Below are 19,739 nucleotides of genomic sequence, written 5' to 3' on the forward strand. Positions count from 1 at the left end.
GGCCCCTTTGCTCCTTTACTCCATGTTACCTAAGTCATGACACCACCGGCAGGTGTAACAAAGCCTATTTGGTCGAGCGATGAATCTTTTTTTAAAAAATTGTATTGGCATAGTTCAACAAAAAAAAAGCTCATTTAGCACAAAGTCTGATCATTAAAAGTAATTCATGGGCCTTTGTAATGATTTCTCACTACTGTACTGTATCGGTAGTTAAGATTCCTGAAAAAGCATTCACTTGGATCACCAAGAGAGAAGCTTTGAATGGGATCTGATAAATGAGGGCAGGACAAAGCGAGTGTGAAAGTCACTTTGTGCAAACCGCACAGCCCTCCCAACAGTCCTGCTTGACGGGAGACTCACAAGACCCCAAGGCATTATTTTAAAGAAGAGCTGGGGAGTTCTGCCTGGTGGCCTGGTCAATATTTATCCCTCAACCAACATCACTAATTGTCATCCTTGAGTGCCAATTATCCAGTATTAGCCAATAGTGTCAGCCATGGCTCAGTCGGTAGCACTGTCACCTCAGAGTCCAAAGGTTGTGGGTTCTTAGACCCACTCAGAGACTTGAGCACAAAAATCTAGATTGACACTTCATTGCCAGTACTGAGGGAGCGCTGCACTGTCAGTGGTGTCGTCTTGCAGATGAGACGTTAAACTAGGGCCCCGTATGCCCTCTCAGGTGGACATACAAGATCCCATGGAACTATTCTGAAGAAGAACTGGGGAGTTCTCCCCAGTGGCCTGATCAATATTTATCCCTCAACCAACATCGCTAATTATCACATTGCTGTTTGTGGGAGCTTGCTATGTGCAAATTGGCTGCTTCGTTAACCATATTACAATAGTGACTACACTTCAAAAGTATTCCATTGGCTGTAAAGTGCTTAGGGACGTCCTGAGGTTGTGAAAAGTGTTATATAAATGCAAGTTCTTTCTTTTACCCATGAACAGTCAATGTTTTGGAGTCTCTATTTGTGGACAAAAATCAAAGCAGCGCTGCTCCTAGATCAGGAGCTAGTGTCCACAGTGTGCTGCTGTATTCTATCACTTACAGAAGCAACGACAACGGATCTAGGGTCAGAGTGTTCTAGAGTGGCCCTGACAGAGGACAAGGGGAGAACTCGGGAGCAATATGAGGGGAGCGGATGAAGGAGAGTGTCAGAATGAAACATCCTTGGTGGGGGAAGAGGGAAGGTTGAACAGTGCTAAAGTGATTAAAAAAGAGGTGATGGTGTGTGCCAGCATGAATCAGGGGAGGGCGAGAATGGAGAGCGTCAGCATTAACTGCCGGGAAGAAAGAAATTTGCTGATGACACAAAAGTAGGATGTTTGACAATCAGTGAGGAGGCTGTAAAAGACTTTAGGAAGGCACAGACAGGTTAGTGCAATGGGCAGACAGGCGGCAGATGCAACTTAATGTGGATAAGTATGAGGTCATACATTTTGTGAGGTAAATAAGGAATGGCAGTAGACACACAATGGAAAGACACTGAAGGATGTAAATAAATAGACCTAGAATTCAAATACAGAATTCCTTGAAAGTGCAAATGCAAAGCCATAAAAAAAATCACCAGAATTTTGGGTTTTATAAATAGGAACATAGAATACAAAAGTAAAGAAGCAATGATGAATTTGTACAAAACATTGGTTCGGCCACATTTGGAGATTTGTGTGCAGTTTAGGGCCCCCCATTATGGAAATCACTGTATGGTTCTATGGTGTCAGTGAATTGGATATGGGGGGGAGGGGAGAGTATCAGCATGGATTGGTGGGGGAGGAAAGGAAGGTGCCAGGGTGGATTGGGGGGTGGAAAGAATGTGCCAGCACAAATGGTGGCGGTGGTGGTGGTGAGGGGGGAGGGTGGAGAAAAGAGTGAAAGAAAGATCTTGCATTTATGTAGCACCTTTCATTTCCTCGAGATGTCCCAAAGCGCTTTAACGCCAATGAATTACCTATGGCATGTAGTTACAGTTGTTTTGTTCACAAATTAGCTCGCAGCAAGGTGAATCCCCGCTTCATCTGTTTTTTTGATGATGTTGGTTGATGGATAAATATTGACCAGGACACCGGGGAAAACTCCTCTGCTCTTCTTCAAATAGTGCCATGGGATCTTTTGCATTCACCTGAGAGAGCAGACGGGGCCTCGGTTTAATGTCTCACTTGAAAGACGGCACCTTTGACAGTGCAGCACTCCCTCAGTACTGCACTGGGAGTGTCAGCCTAGATTATGTGCTCAAGTCCTGGAGTGGGACTTGAATCCATGACCTTCTGACTCATAGAGACGAGAGTGGTACCCGCGGAGCTAAGGCTGACACCAGCGCCAGTTTTCATTGGGGGAGATGGGGAGATTGAGCAGATCGGAAGGGGAGACAGTGTCTGTGTGAACTGAGTGTAGAGTTGGAGAGGATGAAGTATTTTGTGAACTGTGTGGGGTTGAGAAGATGGAGGAGAGCGACTGATGAAGTATCTTTTGGGGAAGTGATGGTTTGGCAGGCCTGTTGGAAAACCCAAACGTCAATTAACCAGAGCGCACAGGGCCTGAAATTCCACTCTGGGCCCAGTTTGAATCCCAGTGGAACTCTGAATTAGGGACTAGAAAATTGGGCGGAACCCTGTTCGACCAAGATTCCAGCCCATTTCTTCAGTCCTAAAATTTTCCGTAAGGAGGGTCTCAGCCAGTTCTTATGCCTGCCTCGCTACATCAAGGGACATGTCTCGGGGACTGTCCTGGGAATCGCGCCCTTAGAAGGCATCAGAGGAGCGCTCTGCACCCGAGAACTGGCACGACTGCGATTGAAGCCCTCTGAAGGGCTTCAAACCTGAGCCAGACTGGGGTAATTGATCCTTGAGGCAAGACGGTTCCTTGTTGAGCTGAAGACAGCTGCAGACAATTTGTTTTGTTCTGTGATCTTGGAAGGGCCTTGGGATAAGCGGTTGGTCATTCCACATTACAAGGATAGATCGGGCGCTGGGTGCCAGCAAAGTGCAGATGTCAAAAGACCCACGTCCGCAATTTTGGCCAGTTTGAATCCCCTATTTGCCATTCACGCATCTTTGTAATAAAACTTTTTTTTCCCAATCCCAGTAATAGCTTATCTGTTGCTACCAAGAGAAAGAAGATTTAAACTAGCAAGTAAAGTCATTTATTTCCAAATATAAGGAATCTTACAACACCAGGTTATAGTCCAACAGTTTTATTTGAAAATCACAAGCTTTCGGAGCTTACCTCCTTCGTCAGGTGAGTGAGTGAAGGGTTCTAAAATCGCATAGCATATATTAGGCTGGGAGACGATCACAGCAATCAAAGGTGCCGTTGGTGTTCAGACAGGTTAGCCACGGAAAACATTACATCCCAGTATACTGAATACACAATGGGTCAGATTACAAAGACAGAGAGAGAAAGAGACCCGAAAGGCAGAGAGAGAGAGAGAGAGAGAGAATGTCCAGTTGTATTAAAAACAGATAACTTTTTTTCCGCTGGCGGGGTTACGTGTAGCGTAACCCCACCAGCGGAAAAAAAAGTTATCTGTTTTTAATACAACTGGACATTCTCTCTCTCTCTCTGCCTTTCGGGTCTCTTTCTCTCTCTGTCTTTGTAATCTGACCCATTGTGTATTCAGTATACTGGGATGTAATGTTTTCCGTGACTAACCTGTCTGAACACCAACGACACCTTTTGATTGCTGTGATCATCTCCCAGCCTAATATATGCTATGCGATTTTAGAACCCTTCACTCACTCACCTGACGAAGGAGGTAAGCTCCGAAAGCTTGTGATTTCCAAATAAAACTGTTGAACTATAACCTGGTGCTGTAAGATTCCTTACATTTGTCCACCCCAGTCCATCACCGGCATCTCCACATCATATTTCCAAATAGGTAGTAGAAAGTAGTTTCCAATAAAATTCTGCAAATGCCCTGTCTTTTTTAGATTTAAAAATGCACGTTCATCGTAGATTTCAAGTACTGAAAAATAGACCAAATAAGTCAAAATTCGACACTTTCTGAGGGAGTGGGGAGATGGTCTGCCCCAGCTCCACCCCCCAAGAAAGTAAAGTTTATATCTTCACCATCTGTTTCCCCCTTTAAGCTTTCTTTCACTTAGATTTCCCCCTCCCCCCCCCCCCACCGAGTGAAGTCTAGATTTCCCACTGGTGTTACGTCAGCTCCCCACAGAATGCAGTGGAAACTTCTTTGGAAGCCATCCCACCAGCTTCCCACCCGCCCCCCGCCACCTAGAATCATACAGCGCAGAAGGAGGTAATTCGGCCCATCGTGCCTGTGCCGGCTGTTTGAAAGAGCTATCCAATCAGTCCCACTTTCCAGGCTCTTTCCTCATAGCCCTGCAGATTTTTCTGTTTCAACTATATATCCAATTCCCTTTCAAAAGTTATTATTAAATCTGCTTCTACCACCCTTTCAGGCAGTGGATTTCAGATCATTACAACTCGCTGCATAAACAAATGTCTCCTCATCTCCCCCTCTGGTTCTTTTGTCAATTATCTGAAATCTGTGTCCTCTGGTTACCGACCCTTCTGTCACTGGAAACAGTTTCTCCCTATCTACTCTATCAAAACCCCTCATAATTTTGAACACCTCTATTAAATCTCCCCTTAACCTTCTCTGCTCTAAAGAGAACAATCCCAGCTTCTCCAGTCTCTCCAAATAACTGAAGTCCCTCATCCCTGGTATAATTCTGGTAAATCTCCTCTGCACCCTCTCACCCTCTCCAAGGCCTTGACATCCTTCCTAAAGTGTGGTGCCCAGAATTGGACACAATACACTTTAATGCCCATCCTGGCAGAACAGGCTTGAAGGGCTGAATGGCCTACTCCTATGTTCCTATGTCCTGACTCCCCATACACAGCAGTAGTTAAAAAAAACCGTAAAGGGGGAACCACATTTTGACAAAATCTTCAGCAGAGACTTTCATTACTTGTCACACCGGAACATTTCACCCCGTCAGGCGCACTGCAACACTATTTGCAGTGCGAAATTGCTGGTGTCCTCTGAGCTGGCAGGGTTATTTTGAGGGACTCCTTAATATGGTGAAATATCGCCGTGCCCTGACCGCAGGAAGTGAAAGGTATTTAAAGTGTTAGCGGGAGGGCGGGGGGGGTTTCATCAATTATTCACCGACCTGAATGACATCCTTTTTTTTAGTACTTTTGAGAGGCGTCTGTCCCGCTGGATCAGCATGCTCCTCGCAATCGCACATCAGAGCAGCTCCGCTCCAGCCCAGAGGCACCATTCATCCGCACGGCAGCTGCTGATTAATGCATGCTTTCAGCTGGAAGGCGTCCAAAGAGGAGAGAGAAAGACTTTAAAAATAATTGATGGCAGCAGAGAAGGGGCAGAGAGAGGGAGAAAAAAAAAAGGCAGGCAGATTTGCCAGCTTAATATTATACACTGTGTCTATGTGAGGTGAAAGCAGGGTCCAAAAATACATCAGCCAATTTGTTCCCTTCCCTTGAGACACTGCTGTCTGTCCTTATGGCAGTACCAACTCTTTCCTAATAACCAGCTGATCAATTTCACGTCAATTTCATTGATTTAAACCTCCGCACAATTCCAGTTGATTTTTGTTTCCCTAGTTTTCTCCCACTCTCGCTTGAGTACAGTTTCCGCGGGCACCGACAGCCCATTCTTCACACATGATTCCAGACCAGACAGTGAGTGTTGGTGGACTATTTGACTGTGGGTGGCATCACGCTCCAGCCCAAATCTGTTCTTACCAGACATCCATCATCACATGGTTTCCAGCGGGGGACCTGGCATTTCAGTGCAGTACTGCAGGAAATGCTACACTGTCAGAGGTGCCATGTTTTGGATGAGACGTTAAACCGAGGTCCGGTCTGCCCTCTCAGGTGGACATAAAAGATCCCACTGCACTATTTTGAAGAAAAGCAGTGGAAGTCTCTCAATATCCTGGCCAATATTTATCCCTCAACTAATACCTAAAATAGATTATCTCGTCTTTTATCTCATTGTTGTTTCTGAGACCTTGCTGTGCGCAAAAAGGCTGCCGCGTTGCATACATTACAACAGTGACTACATTACAAAAATACTTCATTGGCTGTGAAGTATCTGTGAAGTATCTGTGAAAAATCCAGACGTTGTGAAAGATGCTATATAAATATAAGTTCTTTATTTCTATTTGGAGCTTAGGAGGAATGAGAGAGGAAAGTACGAGAGAAAATATCTAAACTGGACTTTCAGAACATAAATGTAATTAACCAGAACATTTTGTTAGTGATTTTTATACCTGACCAACTATTGGCATCCCACCTGTACACTGTGCTTCCGCCAGATGGTTCAGATGCTCGGTATGTTGTAGCTTTGAAGTTTAACCGACTAAAGATTTTTTTTCTTTTTAAGAACATAAGAACATAAGAAATAGGAGCAGGAGTAGGCCAATCGGCCCCTCGAGCCTGCTCCGCCATTCAATAAGATCATGGCTGATCTTGCTCATCATGGTGAGGGGTGTTAGTCCTGGGGAGTAAAACACCTTCTCCTTCAGTTATCTAGCGTCAGCATCAAGCACTCCCAGGACAGGTACAGCATGGGTTAGATACAGAGTAAAGCTCCCTCTACACTGACCTATCAAACACTCTCAGGGCAGGTACAGCATGGGTAAGATACAGAATAGAGCACTGTCCAAACTGGGTCTCAGACTCAGTATCCATTTCCCACACAAGCCATACTGTGGCCTCTCTGACTGAGATTGGCAATGTAAAGGTTCTTGTGATTGTAAATGATACCCGTGATTTCCGTTCATTAAAATTAATCTCCAGCAGCCATTAGCAAGCGACAGGACACGGTGAGCAGATTTATAGCAGGATTGACGTGAAGGAGATGGCTCTGTGAAGACCAGTGCTAACCTCTATATTCATGGCTGTTGTTGATCACACTGAGAATACCCTCAACGCTCGAGGAGGGTCCTTGGCATCAGTTTGGTGCTATCTCCACCTGAAGGACATGTGTGCCATCCAGATTTAGCACAATGAAAATTGTGTGCAAAAGGCGATGATTGAAAAGTTACCTCCCTCAGGGTGTGGGATGTCCCCAACTTAAACTAGTGTCCTTCTCGACCGGACTCACAAGGAATGTGTGCAACAGTGAGGAGCCCATTTACCGTCACCTTTCTCCTGATACTATCAAATCTCTTCCTCATTTGTAGCCAGATGCAAGGGACGTGGGTGACTGCATGAACTCACTCAATGAAACACACACGGGTGGTCTACAGCCCTGACCACTCTGCTTCAATCCTTCTGCAGCAAAGGGAGTCACACTGCCCACATGTCCCCGCTATGCTGTTGTGATCAATGACTCCACTTTTCCAATTTCACCTTTAACAATATCTTGCGGCTCTTTAACAGATGCTGCCTTGCTGGATTTTGCACACTCCAGCCAACCATGCTACAGGCCAAGCTTTTCCTGTGCCTGGAGGCAGTTCAAATTAGGAGCTGGGGCTCCCATTGGAATATTGGGCCAAGCCAGCCACCTCTGAGCTGCCAGCTCAACTCTGTTTTTCCAAACTGAGCCCACTGAGAATACCCCCCTATAACTGAGGAGGGCGTGTGGCAGGAAGGCAGAGCATCTGTGTCCTGCCAATCACCTCCACCTGCAAGAGAAGAATGGCAGCCAGCTTTAGCAGAATGAGTGTTTGCAAAAGAGCAATGGTTGTGTATAATGTTTGCAGTGTACAAGTGTCAGCTTGACTTGGTCCAGGGTCAAGATACAGGGGTGGGGCAGGAGCAGGGGCAGAGGTTATAGAAGCAGAGCCCAGCAGGAGTCAACAGCTTTTAAGAAAGGTGGGGAGAAAATAGGATAGGAACAAATATGGCGTTTGGTGCACGTCCGTTCACACATCCGTAGCATGAGGTGATAGAAGAAGCTCTCACAGGAAAAGGCTGGGCGCTGTAGCTGAGAGGAAGCGCAGCCAGAAACCCCTCATGTGGAATAAAATGAAATAAAATCGAAATGATCCCATAACGCGGGGGTATTTTAGCAAGTTATTGCTTTATCTATGAAAGGAAAGGAAGCAAGGCTGGAAATGAGGAGTGGGCCGCTGGGCCGAGACTGGTGCAGTTAGCAACGGATCATCGACACTGGGAATGTGATGGCTCTGACCGGCTCGTGGATTGAATTTCAATGCCAACTTGAGCTCCCTGTGCTGTGCCCGAACACAGAGCAGGCTCGTCTGCCAACTTTACACAGCCCCCTGTGCGTATAGAAATGGATATTAAATGCAACTGTAATCTCTGTTATTATGTTGGGCTTTTTACCTGCTGCCTACTAAATCTGAAGTCTTAAATCAGCACAACTGACTTCCTAGGCTAGGGAGGGGAGGGGGAAAAAATAGTTAAAAATAAAAAAGAAAGATCTTGCATTTATGTAGCGCCTTTCACGACCACGGGGCATCCCAACCAGTGAATTACTTATTGAAGTGTAGTCACTGTTGTAATGTAGGAAACATGGCAGCCTATCTGTAGTAATGTGATAATGACCAGATAATCTGTTTTAGTAATATTTATTGAGGGATAAAAATTGGCCAGGTCAACGGGGAGAACTCCCCTGCTCTTCTTTGAAATAGTGCCATGGGATCTTTTACATCCACCTGAGAGGGCAGATGGGGCCTTGGTTTAACATCTCACCCGAAGGATGGCACCTCTGACAGTGCAGTACTATTGTGCTCAAGGCTCTGGAGTGGGACTTGAACCCACAACCTTCTGACTCAGGGTTCGTGCTCCTGATCACAGTCCAGCGACTCCTGCTGCAAAGTGCCTGTGTGTCGGGCGAGGAAAGGATTGGGCTTGGCTGTGATTCCCTTCATCGTTGAATTGCCGGCTGGCACTCACTGTCTAGGATAGCACATGAAGATTGACCACTTGAGTGGGGTACTGGAGGGCTACCAGCACCTGTGAACCACATCCCAGTACGGGTCAGCATCTTAAGGGTGGAGGGAAGGGAACACCGAGTTTTACTGTCAGTATCTGTCCAACCTCTTTCTATGACCTCCCCCTTTCCAGTAGCAAAACTCCTTTAAAATAATAAAATGTCTCAAAGCAAAACTAATTGGACAGTGAGCTGTGGTGAGAAAGAGGTTGAAGAGGTGACGAAAGAGGAGATCAAAGAGAGAATTTTCAAGGGGAGATAGCAGTAGGAAAACCAATGGGTTTAAGGGGAGTATCCTCTGCTGCCCGTATCCTAACTCGCACCAAGTCCCGTTCTCCCATCACCCCTGTGCTCACTGACCTACAATGGCTCCTGGTCCGGCAACACCTCGATTTTAAAAATCTCATCCTTGTTTTCAATTCCCTCCATGGCCTCGCCCCTCCCTATCTCTGTAACCTCCTCCAGCCCTACAACTCTCTGAGATCTCTGCGCTCCTCCAATTCTTGCCTCTTGCATATCCCCGATTTTAATCACTCCACCTTTGGTGGCCTTCCCTTCAACTGCCTGGGCCCTAAGCCCTGGAATTCCCTCCCTAAACCTCTCCACCTCTCTACCTCTCCTCCTTTAAGACGCTGCTTTAAACCTACCTCTTCACCTGTCCTAATATCTCCTTATGTGGCTCAGTGTCAAATTTTGTTTGAAAATTGCTCCTGTGAAGCACCTTGGGACATTTTACAATGCTAAAGGTGCTATATAAATGCAAGTTGTTGTTGTTGTTGTTGTTGTTGGAGTGCTCAGAAGGACAAGGATTTTGAAATCAATGTGTTGTGGGTTAGGAGCCAATTAATGTTGCTGAGGACAGGGATGATAGGGGAATGGGAGGTGGAGTTTTGAACAAGTTCAGTTTGAGAGCATTAGAACAATCAATCTGGATGTGACAAAGGCATGGGTAAGTGTTTCAGCAGTGGATATAGGCGGTCTTGGTGGTGGTTGGGATGTGGAGTTTGAATCTCAGCTTCAGGTCAAACAGAACACCGAGGCTGCTCAACCTGAACAAATCACCACGGAGAGCGGTGGAAACGGGGGCTAAGGGGTGGAAGGCAGTGACTTGCTGTGGTAGGCCGCCCTTCAGTACCTCAACCAAGTGTACATTCTTCATCTGCCAGTCTAGACAGTAAATGTTGACGGGCTATTCAACTGTGGAACCATACTCCAGCACAGGGGTATGCAGGAGAGGAAGGGAGAATATTGGAAGATAGCCGGAAATCACCTCATTAGCCTGTGACAATTAAGCCTATGCTCGATCTCTCCTGCTCTACGCACGCAGATCAAGCATTGAGTTTTTAAAAATTCAATCTTGGGATATGGGCGTCACTAGCAAGTCCGGCATTTATTGCCCATCCCTGATTGCCCTTGAGAAGGTGGTGATGGGCCTTCTTCTTGAACTGCTGCAGTCCGTGTGGTGAAGGTTCTCCCACAGTGCTGTTAGGGAGGGAGTTCCAGGATTTTGACCCAGCGATGATGAGTTAATTGAGTTGCTGTCTCTCTATGGAATATTGTCACTGTGCTTAAGAGGCACAGTTCAGAATGGGGAAAGGTCATCACTCCACTAAGATCAAGACAGAGGGAGGGCTAATTGACAAAACCGATGTAGTGACACGTGCTCCTGTTATTGTCCAACTCACACATACCAACAGTTTTTCTTTTTGCTTCAGAACTGATGCGATCATTATTGGGAATCTGAGGTAAAGCGGCCAGGACCATGGTGCAGGACACCAGCAAGACTGAAAAGATTAGGGGAGAAGACAAGGAAAATCAGTGATTAGATGCTGCCAAGCTTGGGATTTAAAAACCCATTAAATTGGAGAAGGAGGAGGAGACTGACAGAGACAAGGAGTTTCATGGTCTTGAGATCCTTCGAAAGAATGAGTGAAGTGGGAGAGGGTGCAATGAATCTTGATTAAAACCCGATGAGATGCAGCAAGAAGAAAGAGTATTTGGAACTTAGGAAGAGCAAGGGAGGAAAAAAGGGAAGCACTGGGATATTATTAAGATAGAGGGAGACAAGAAAGGATGTGTTGGAGAGAGAGAATTGAAAAGAGGACCATCTCTCAGACAGACTTCTTGCTATATCCTGCTCAGGGGGTGTGTTAGCAGTGCTGAAGGAGCCTGGTCAAGCATGGGGTTAGTATTCAAGCCTGGCGATGGGCTTAAGCTTTGCAGAGTTGTTGAGGCTAACAGCACAAGGGTTCAGTAGAGGAAAGAAGGAGAAAAAATATCTGAAAACTGAGGCCCTTGAATCCAAAAACAAATACGCAGTGAAGTATCATTAGTAGTAATTACTAGTTTCTGGATAATATATAAATTCTGTTTTAATGCCACCTTTTTCTTTCATTTTTCATGAGAACAGGCATCAGATTAATGATAAAGCTGTGGACCAGATGTAACACTGCGCCAAGGTGATTTATTGGCCACTTAGCGTTGATGAAGCAGCAAACAAGAGTCAAACTGTTGTTACGGCTCTGTTTGCCTTCATCAGAGTATTTACTCTGCATTTCCAGGGGGCTGCTCTGTATGCAGCCTGTGTGATCCAAGAACCTTAGGACAGATAAGTGAACAGAATCGACTGGGATGAAAATCGTTCTCTGTGAATTCCCTCTGCACATAAAATTGGCTTTCCATCCACTTTCTATTTGCTTGTCGTTCTTTGTTCTTCATTTTTGTAGAAGAAGAGAATGGGGAATTAAAGGCTAAAGGGGAGGGATCTTTTTCTCTCTCTCTCTCTCTTTCTTTCCCTCTCTCTATTTTATCAGTAATGCTATGGTTGTTCCTCTGAGCTTTCATAGAATTACACTGAATTTACAGGCCATTCGGCCCAACTGGTCTCTGCCTGTGTTTATGCTCCACACGAGCCTTCTCCCACCCAACTTCATCTCACCCTATCAGCACATCTTTCTATTCCTTTCTCCCTCATGTGTTTATCTAGCTTCCCCTTAAATGTATCTATGCTATTCGCCTCAACCATTCAGTGTGGTAGTGAGTTCCGTATTCTCACCACTCTCTGGGTAAAGAAGTTTCTCCTGAATTCCTTATTGGATTTATTATTGACTGTCTTATATTTATAACCCCTAGTTTTGGATTCCCCCTCTCTTGTTCTTTCTAAGCTCCAAATCCCCCGTTCTACTCACTCTTCCACCTCCCTGAAGCTTCACTGTGTTGAAATGAAGACTCATCGCACCCTCTTCTCCTCTGACTCATTCTTTGCCACAACCTCAGAACTGACGACACAAAACTAGGTGGGATCGTGAGTTGTGAGGAGGATGCAAAGAGGCTTCAAGGCGATTTAGACAAGTTGAGTGAGTGGGCAAATACATGGCAGATGCAGTATAATGTGGATAAATGTGAAGTTATCCACTTCGGAAGGAAAAACAGAAAGGCAGCGTATTATTTAAATGGTGATAGATTGCGAAATCTTGATGTACAAAGGGACCTGGGTGACCTTGTACACCAGTCACTGAAAGCAAACATACAAGTGCAGCAAGGAGTTAGGAAGGCAAATGGTATGTTGACCTTCATTGCAAGAGGATTTGAGTACAGGAGCAAGGATGTCCTACTGCAGTTATAGAGGGCCTTGGTGAGACCACACCTGGAGTATTGTGTGCCCTTTTGGTCTCCTTACCTAAAAAAGGATACACTTGCCATCGAGGGAGTGCAGCGAAGGTTCATCAGACTGATTCCTGGGATGGCGGGACTGTCGTATGAGAAGAGATTGGGTCGACTCGGCCTGTATTCACTCGAGTTTAGAAGAATGAGAGGGAATCTCATTGAAACATATAAAATTCTGACAGGGCTAGACAGACTGGATGCAGGGAGGATGTTTCGCCTGGCTGGGGGGTCCAGAACGAGGGGTCACAGTCTCAGGATACGGGGTAGAACATTTAGGACTGAGATGAGGAGAAATTTCTTCACTCAGAGGGTGGTGAACCTGTGGAATTCTCTACCACAGAAGACTGTGGAGGCCAAGTCACTGAATATATTTAAGAAGGAGCTGGATAGATTTCTAGACACAAAAGGCATCAAAGGGTATGGGGAGAGAGCGGAAATATGGTATTGAGTTAGAGGATCAGCCATGATCATATTGAATGCTGGAAACATTCAGCAGGTCAGGCAGCATCTATGGAGAGAGAAACAGAGTTAACACTTCAGGTTGATGACCTTTCATCAGAACTCAGAACTGTGGAACTCCTTACCTCCCTTAGTCTTCCCTTCCTCCCCATGGCCGAGCCACAACGGACGAGAAGGTCCCAGGTTCAGTCCCTGGGCCTGTGCTGATTGAGCTGGTCTTGGCCAGGGCACAGTGGTCATGCGTGTTGCACATTGGCCTCGGCATTCCTGGGCTCGGGAAGGAGGCGAAATCAGCCAGGGTTCCGGCCTTTGATCGACCACAGCTGAAGGCGCACATGATGGACATGGGGCGAAGACAGGATTAGGCTTGGCTGTGATGCCTGCATGGTCGAATAGCCTGCCTACCTCCGCTGGCCTGCTCGCAGGTGAAGCATGCCCTTGCGAGCCAGGCAATCAGTTTCCGTGGCAACTAGCACCAGTGGGAAAAAAGAGAGAGTGAGAGAGAACAGCAAGTTACAAAGACAATTTGTGGCCCTGTCATTACAGTGACAAAGCACTAATCTCTGGGTAACTGCTTTCCGGAAAGTACGCCTTTGCAAACAGTGCTTCTTGGTAACATTGGTGTGATGACTCTCTGAAAATGCCTGCAATTAGAGCCCACTTTTTATGTTTTTTAAATAACGTTGTTCAATTTTCTGATGTGCTGGAGGGAGATGTTAATTGCATTCCTTCCATACTCAGCTGCCACCAGATTGTACGATGATTGCAATTGAGTGAGCAGGTCCAGAACATTTGTCTGTGAAGCATCCTCTGGTGTAACTACTCAGAGTCAAACTTACTCCGTGCTGGAGCTCGCTGGTAGTGTGATGTGGGGGACACTGTGTACCTGGGACTGCCAGGCTGTGGGGGGCTGGAAGGATGGAGATTCCCGTAGGACAAGATTGAAATGAACACTGAAACATTTTTTTAAAAAACAGAGTCGGAAGGTCCCGGGTTCATTCCCAGTCTGTGCCAAGTTAACTGGAATTGGCCTCAGTGCCCGTGGGTTATGGAGAGGGGATGAAAGAAAATCAGCCGGGATTTCCACTTTTGGTTGTTATTCAGTAATGACTTCTCCGGCTTGTAAGGCTGTGTGTCTGGATGTGTGTGAGGATAGGATCGGGCCCACTGTGATATTGTCCACAAGCCCCTGTACACTGATTTTATCCCCCCCTTATGCAATTTTCTTAGGAACATCGGAATAGGAGGAGGCGATTCAGCCCCTCGAGCCTGTTCTGCCAATCAATTGACTCCTGCCTTGGTTCCATATCCCTTAATACCTTTGCCTAACAAAAATCTATCAATCTCAGTTTTGCAATTTTCAATTGACTGTCAGCCTCAACAGGTTTTGGGGGGAGAGAGTTCCAGATTTCCACTACCCTCTGTGTGAAGAAGTGCTTCCTGACATCCTGATGGGTTAATTACATAGAATTACTTCGAATGTACAGCACGGAAACAGGCCATTCGGCCCAACTGGTCCATGCCAGCGTTTATGCTCCGCACGAGCCTCCTCCCCCTGCTTCATCTAACCCGAATCCTTATATTCCTTTCTGCCTCCTGTGCTTATCTAGATTCCCCTTAAATCCATCTATTCTATTCGCCTCAACTACTCCATGTGGGAGTGAGTTCCACATTCTCACCACTCTCTGGGTAAAGAAGTTTCTCCTGAATTCCCTATTGGATTTATTAGTGACCATCTTATATTTATGGCCTCTAGTTTTGGACTCCCCCACAAGTGGAAACATCTTCTCTACGTCTACCCTATCAAATCCTTCGATAATCTTAAAGATCTCTATCAGGTCACCCCTCAGCCTTCTCTTTTCCGGAGAAAAGAGCTCCAGCCTGTTCAGCCTTTCCTGATGAGTATATCCTCTCAGTTCTGGTATCATCCCTGCGAATTGTTATTACACCCTCGCCAGTGCCTCTATATCTTTTTTATAATATGGAGATCAGGACTGTGCACAATACTCTAAGTGTGGTCTTACCAAGCCACTGTACTTGTGGGTTGCAGCCTGGCCTATGTGTTCCTCAGCTGGCACTGCCAACTGCTGGACACCTAGGCAGAATGTTGCACGTCAATATTGCTGCTCCCTGGCTGGTTGGAGAGGACGGAAAGTAAACTGTGAATCTGTCACGCACTCTTGTTAGCCGAGCGTGCAGCACAGTGGCCTTCAAGGCCACAGTGTTAAAAAAAAAACCTCCGCTCACCCAGCTTCAGAACTGAAATCACAGGTGGAAATAAGAACAACATCTCAACAGCATTCCAGCAGCACCTCCCAAATCCACGACCTCCGCCACCTGGAAGGAAAAGGACAGCCGGCACATGGGAACACCATCACCTCCGAGTTCCCCTCCAAGTCACACACCATCCTGACTTGGACATATATCGGCCGTTCCTTCATCATCACTGGGTCAATATCCTGGAACTCCATTCCGAACAGCACTGTGGGAGCACCTTCACCACACAGATTGCAGCGGTTCAAGCAGAAGGCCCACCACCACCTTCTCAAGGGGCAACTAGGGATGGGCAATAAATTCCGGCCTTGCCCATATTTCAGGAATGAACAAAAAAACACTTTGTTTTAAAAGGTTTGAGGCTGCTGAGGCTCTTTCATGAAACACAGGGATGAACAAATCGACTGTAACTGACCGCTGGGGAGCCAGGATTGCCAATGAGAACATTTGAGGGTTTTTTATTGGTGGATAGAATCGTACAGCGCAGAAGGAGGCCATTCGGCCCATCGTGCCTATGCCAGATCTTTGAAAGAGCTATCCAATTAGACCCACTCCCCTGCTCTTTCCTCACAGCCCTGCAAATTTTTTCTTTTCAAGTATTTATCCAATTCCCTTTTGAAAGTTACGATTGAATTTGCTTCCACCACTATTTCAGATATATTTCTTAATGCTAAAGGGATCAAAGGATCTGGGGAAAAAGCAGGAACAGGGTACTGAGTTGGACGATCAGCGGAGCAGGCCCGAGGGGCCGAATGGCCTACTCTGCTCCTATTTTCTGTGTTTCTATAGACAGCACGTTCCAGATCATAACAACTCACTGCGTTAAAAAAAATTTCTCCTCATCTCCCCTTTGATTCAAATCAGTTAATTACGAGGCTAGTGCTGCAACCCAGATATGACGGGATGCTGCAGTTAGGTGTGAGGTTCCTCAAAATTTCTTAGATATGGACTATGGGGGATTGGGGTTGAAGTGTATTATTTTCAGTGTGTTTAGTTAACGTGCGTGCAGATCAAATTCCCGTCTGCTTGACTTGGTGCAAAGCCTAAAATTTTTGTTTGTCGTTTTTTGTCTTCCACAGAATCCTGACATCGTATTGGTTCATTACCTGAACGTGCCAGCCATAGAGGATTGTGGGAAACCATGCGGACCGATTCTGTGCTCCATCAACACCGACAAAAAAGAGTGGGCGAAATGGTCGAAAGAGGAGCTGATCAGCCAGCTTAAACCCATGTGTGAGTGTCAGCTACATCATTACCATCCCAGAGTGGTCCTGAGTCCTTTATGGGGCATTGTACATTGGGAGCAGGGTTGCCAACCCTCCAGGATTGCCCTGGAGTCTCCAGGAATTAAAGTCTAATCTCCAGGATACTGCTACAAGCAACAACAACCGGGAGAAAAATCATAGGGGCCTTAAAACAAAATTGTCATTTTGAAAAAAAATTTCTTTGAACACTTCTGTTTATTAATTATAAAAATATTGGACATGGGGAAAAAATGTTGTTTGACTGACAGTCAAGAATCATCCAATCCGGAAATGAAGAGTCTGTTCACTTTCTGATTGGCTTAGGAAGGCGGGGCACCGTGAGGATGGACTTGTTAGTCGACCAATGGCGGGAGCCTGGGGTGGGGTGGGTGGAAGCAGGAGGTCATGTGATGAAACCTCCAGGAATATGTCCAACCAGAGTTGGCAACCCTAATTTGCAGGGGGGGAGTTGGAAGAAATGGGAGTGACAATTAGAACACTGACTCTTGGTAGCACCTGGGTCAGAAAGTTGTGGGTTCAAGTCCCACTGCAGAGGCTTGAGCATAAAATCTAAGCTGATATTTTGAGGCAGTGCTGCATTGTTGGAGGTGCCATCCTTTGGATGAGACGTTAAACCGAGGTCCTGTCTGTTTGGTGGCTGGGTTGTAGATCAGAAAACCCCGTGGCACTATTTTGAAGCCGAGCAGAGATTTCTCCCCGATGTCCTGACCCAAAATTCCTCCCTCAACAAACACCTCTTCAAAAAAAAAACCCACAGACAATCTGGTCATTTGTTGTTTGTGGGAGATTGCTGTGCCTGCCTTGCCAGCGCCGCTTACATCCCCAATAATGAATTAAGAAAAAAATAATGGGCAAGGTGTCGGAGGGCAATCGGTGCCGGTGGAACCGAATGGTGGCAAGAATCACAAAAGGAAGGAAGAAAACTGTTTGGAAAAAGGATTGCAGGAAAAATTGAAATTAAAAAACATTTGGCCGTACCGAATGAGTGCTTTAGTTTCCTAGCGGGAGTCTTTGAGAAAATGTCGTGAGGCAAGGAACAGGCACAGAACAGAAAATGCAGCAAAACAGCAAGTAGCTTAATGTTCTGTGATGCCACGCACCATTTGCAGCCCTGTAATAACGTACAACTGCCCTGAACTGCTCTGGAAAGCATTCCTCTGTGAAACAGGTTTGATGAAAATTCCGAGGGATGTGGTGGGGGGGGGGTGCAGACACGGGTCCGGAGGAGAATGGAAAGCGCACTCCAGGGGCGCGGGACCTGAGGCAGCCACTCGCTGCTTTTAACGCAGGCGATTTGTAAAAGCAACGAGGGAGGTGACAGAAAATGTAATTCGGAATTGGTCTGGCCTTATTCACCAGTGCATTGTGCATCCTTTTTCCATCTGGCCCCTTTTGCTTGAAGCAAATAGCACTGCACGCCCGCCACCTACTGGGCTGTCATTATTATTACAGAGAGGGAGAGAGATCAAGACAAGTGCAACAGCCCTTACAGGTGTACAATGCAGACACGCGTGTACATACACTGAGCTGCCAATACTGGACAGATCAATGAGGTGAGATTCTCAGTCTCAAGTCATATACCTGAGACATTAATGAGCACTTTTCTTTTCTCTGATTTTTGTTTTTTTCCCCCCATCCGTCTCTGTCTCCCTTTTCCTTTCACTTCTCTCATTCTCTTCGTAATTCATGGAATTTGCAAGTGTTTCCTCCTGTTGGAGTGTGAGAAACAGCTGTGGAGCTAGGGCTATCTCAGCATTCACAGCAGTAGTAAAAGTCCTCTACTAAAATTGGTGGCATTCTCGCCTCTGAATGAGAAGGTTGTGGGTTCAAGTCCCACTCCAGAAACTTGAGCACGTAATCTAGGCTGATACTCCAGTGCAGTATTGAGGGAGTTGCTGCACTGTCGGAGGTGCCATCTTTCGGATGAGACGTTAATCCAAGAAACCGTCTGCCCTCTCGTGGACTATTTCGAAGAAGAACAGGGGAGTTCTCCGCAGTGTCCTGACTAACATTTATCCCTCCGCCAATATCACTGAAACAGATTATCTGATCATTATCACATTGCCTTTTGTGGGATCTTGCTGTGCGCAAATTGGCTGATGCGTTTCCTACATTACAACAGTGGCTACACTTCAAAAGTAGTTCATTGGCTGTAAAGCTTTGGGATCTCCTGAGGTCATGAAAGGCGCTATATAAATGCAAGTTCTTATTTTTTTCTATCGACCACACAGTTTTAATAAAAGGCTATCTTTGCTGCTATGGTAGCCCCACCTTCACACTGGTACAGTCCACGTACACACCTCAGGAGAATAATGGGTTGTGATCGACCACTTAAGAGCCCCGCCCAATCGGGAGAGTCGGTAGGCCTGCAATGAGAGAGACACTCACAAACAAATGAGCATTATTTGGTATTGACAAAGCATCGTGAAGGGCCAAGGCCCATAGTGCAGGACACCATCAAGGTGGAAGAGGGTAGGAGAGAAGGCGAGGCAAATGAAGAAGTGGTGACTGGATGACACTGAGCATCATGTGAGTACCCGGCAGACTGTGGGAGGAAGGGAAGACTGAGGGAGCTGAGGAGTCTCAGCACTCTGAGTGGCTGGGAAAGAATGAGATAGAATAGGAGAAGAGTAATTTCAACACAGTGAGGATGTAGGGAGGAAGAGGACTGTGTAGGATGATGTGTTTGGAACTTAAGAGGAACAAGAGGGGAAGATTCAGAGACGCATTGACTATAATAGGCCTTTCACGACCTCAGGACGTCCCAAAGTGCTTCTCTGCCACTAAGGTACTTCTAAAGTGTAGTCACTGCTGTAATGTAGGAAACGCAGCAACCAATTTGCGTACAGCAAGGTCCCACAAGCAGCAATGAGATAAAGGATCAGATCATCTGTTTTTAGTGATGTTGGTTGAGGGATAAATATTGGCCCCAGGACACTGGGGAGAACTCCCCCTGCTCTTCTTCGAATAGCATTGTGGGATTTTTTTTTTTACATCCACCTGAGAGGGCGGATGGGGCCCCGGGGGTTTAACGTCTCATCCGACAGGCAGCTGGAGCTGGAGTTGCTGAGGCTCACCCAGGGCTTGATGTGTGACAGGCACTCAGGCAACACATAGAGGTGAGGGTAGTGACGGAGAGCTCAAGCTTGCAGATGATGTGGTTGAGGAGCACCATAAA

At 46.3% G+C, this 19,739-nt stretch overlaps 1 protein-coding gene across 1 annotated transcript in view; it reads left to right on the top strand.

Annotated features, from left to right (window-relative positions):
* Positions 1-19,739, top strand: part of camta1a (calmodulin binding transcription activator 1a) — an 801,272-nt gene that overhangs the window by 651,289 nt on the left and 130,244 nt on the right. Inside the window, exon 6 of the mRNA XM_067970230.1 lies at positions 16,376-16,529. Within this exon, the coding sequence (XP_067826331.1) occupies positions 16,376-16,529 (154 nt within the window). The remainder of the gene's footprint in view (positions 1-16,375; positions 16,530-19,739) is intronic.

This window comes from Heptranchias perlo, chromosome 32 (genome assembly GCF_035084215.1).
Source record: "Heptranchias perlo isolate sHepPer1 chromosome 32, sHepPer1.hap1, whole genome shotgun sequence".
Lineage (NCBI taxonomy): Eukaryota > Metazoa > Chordata > Chondrichthyes > Hexanchiformes > Hexanchidae > Heptranchias > Heptranchias perlo.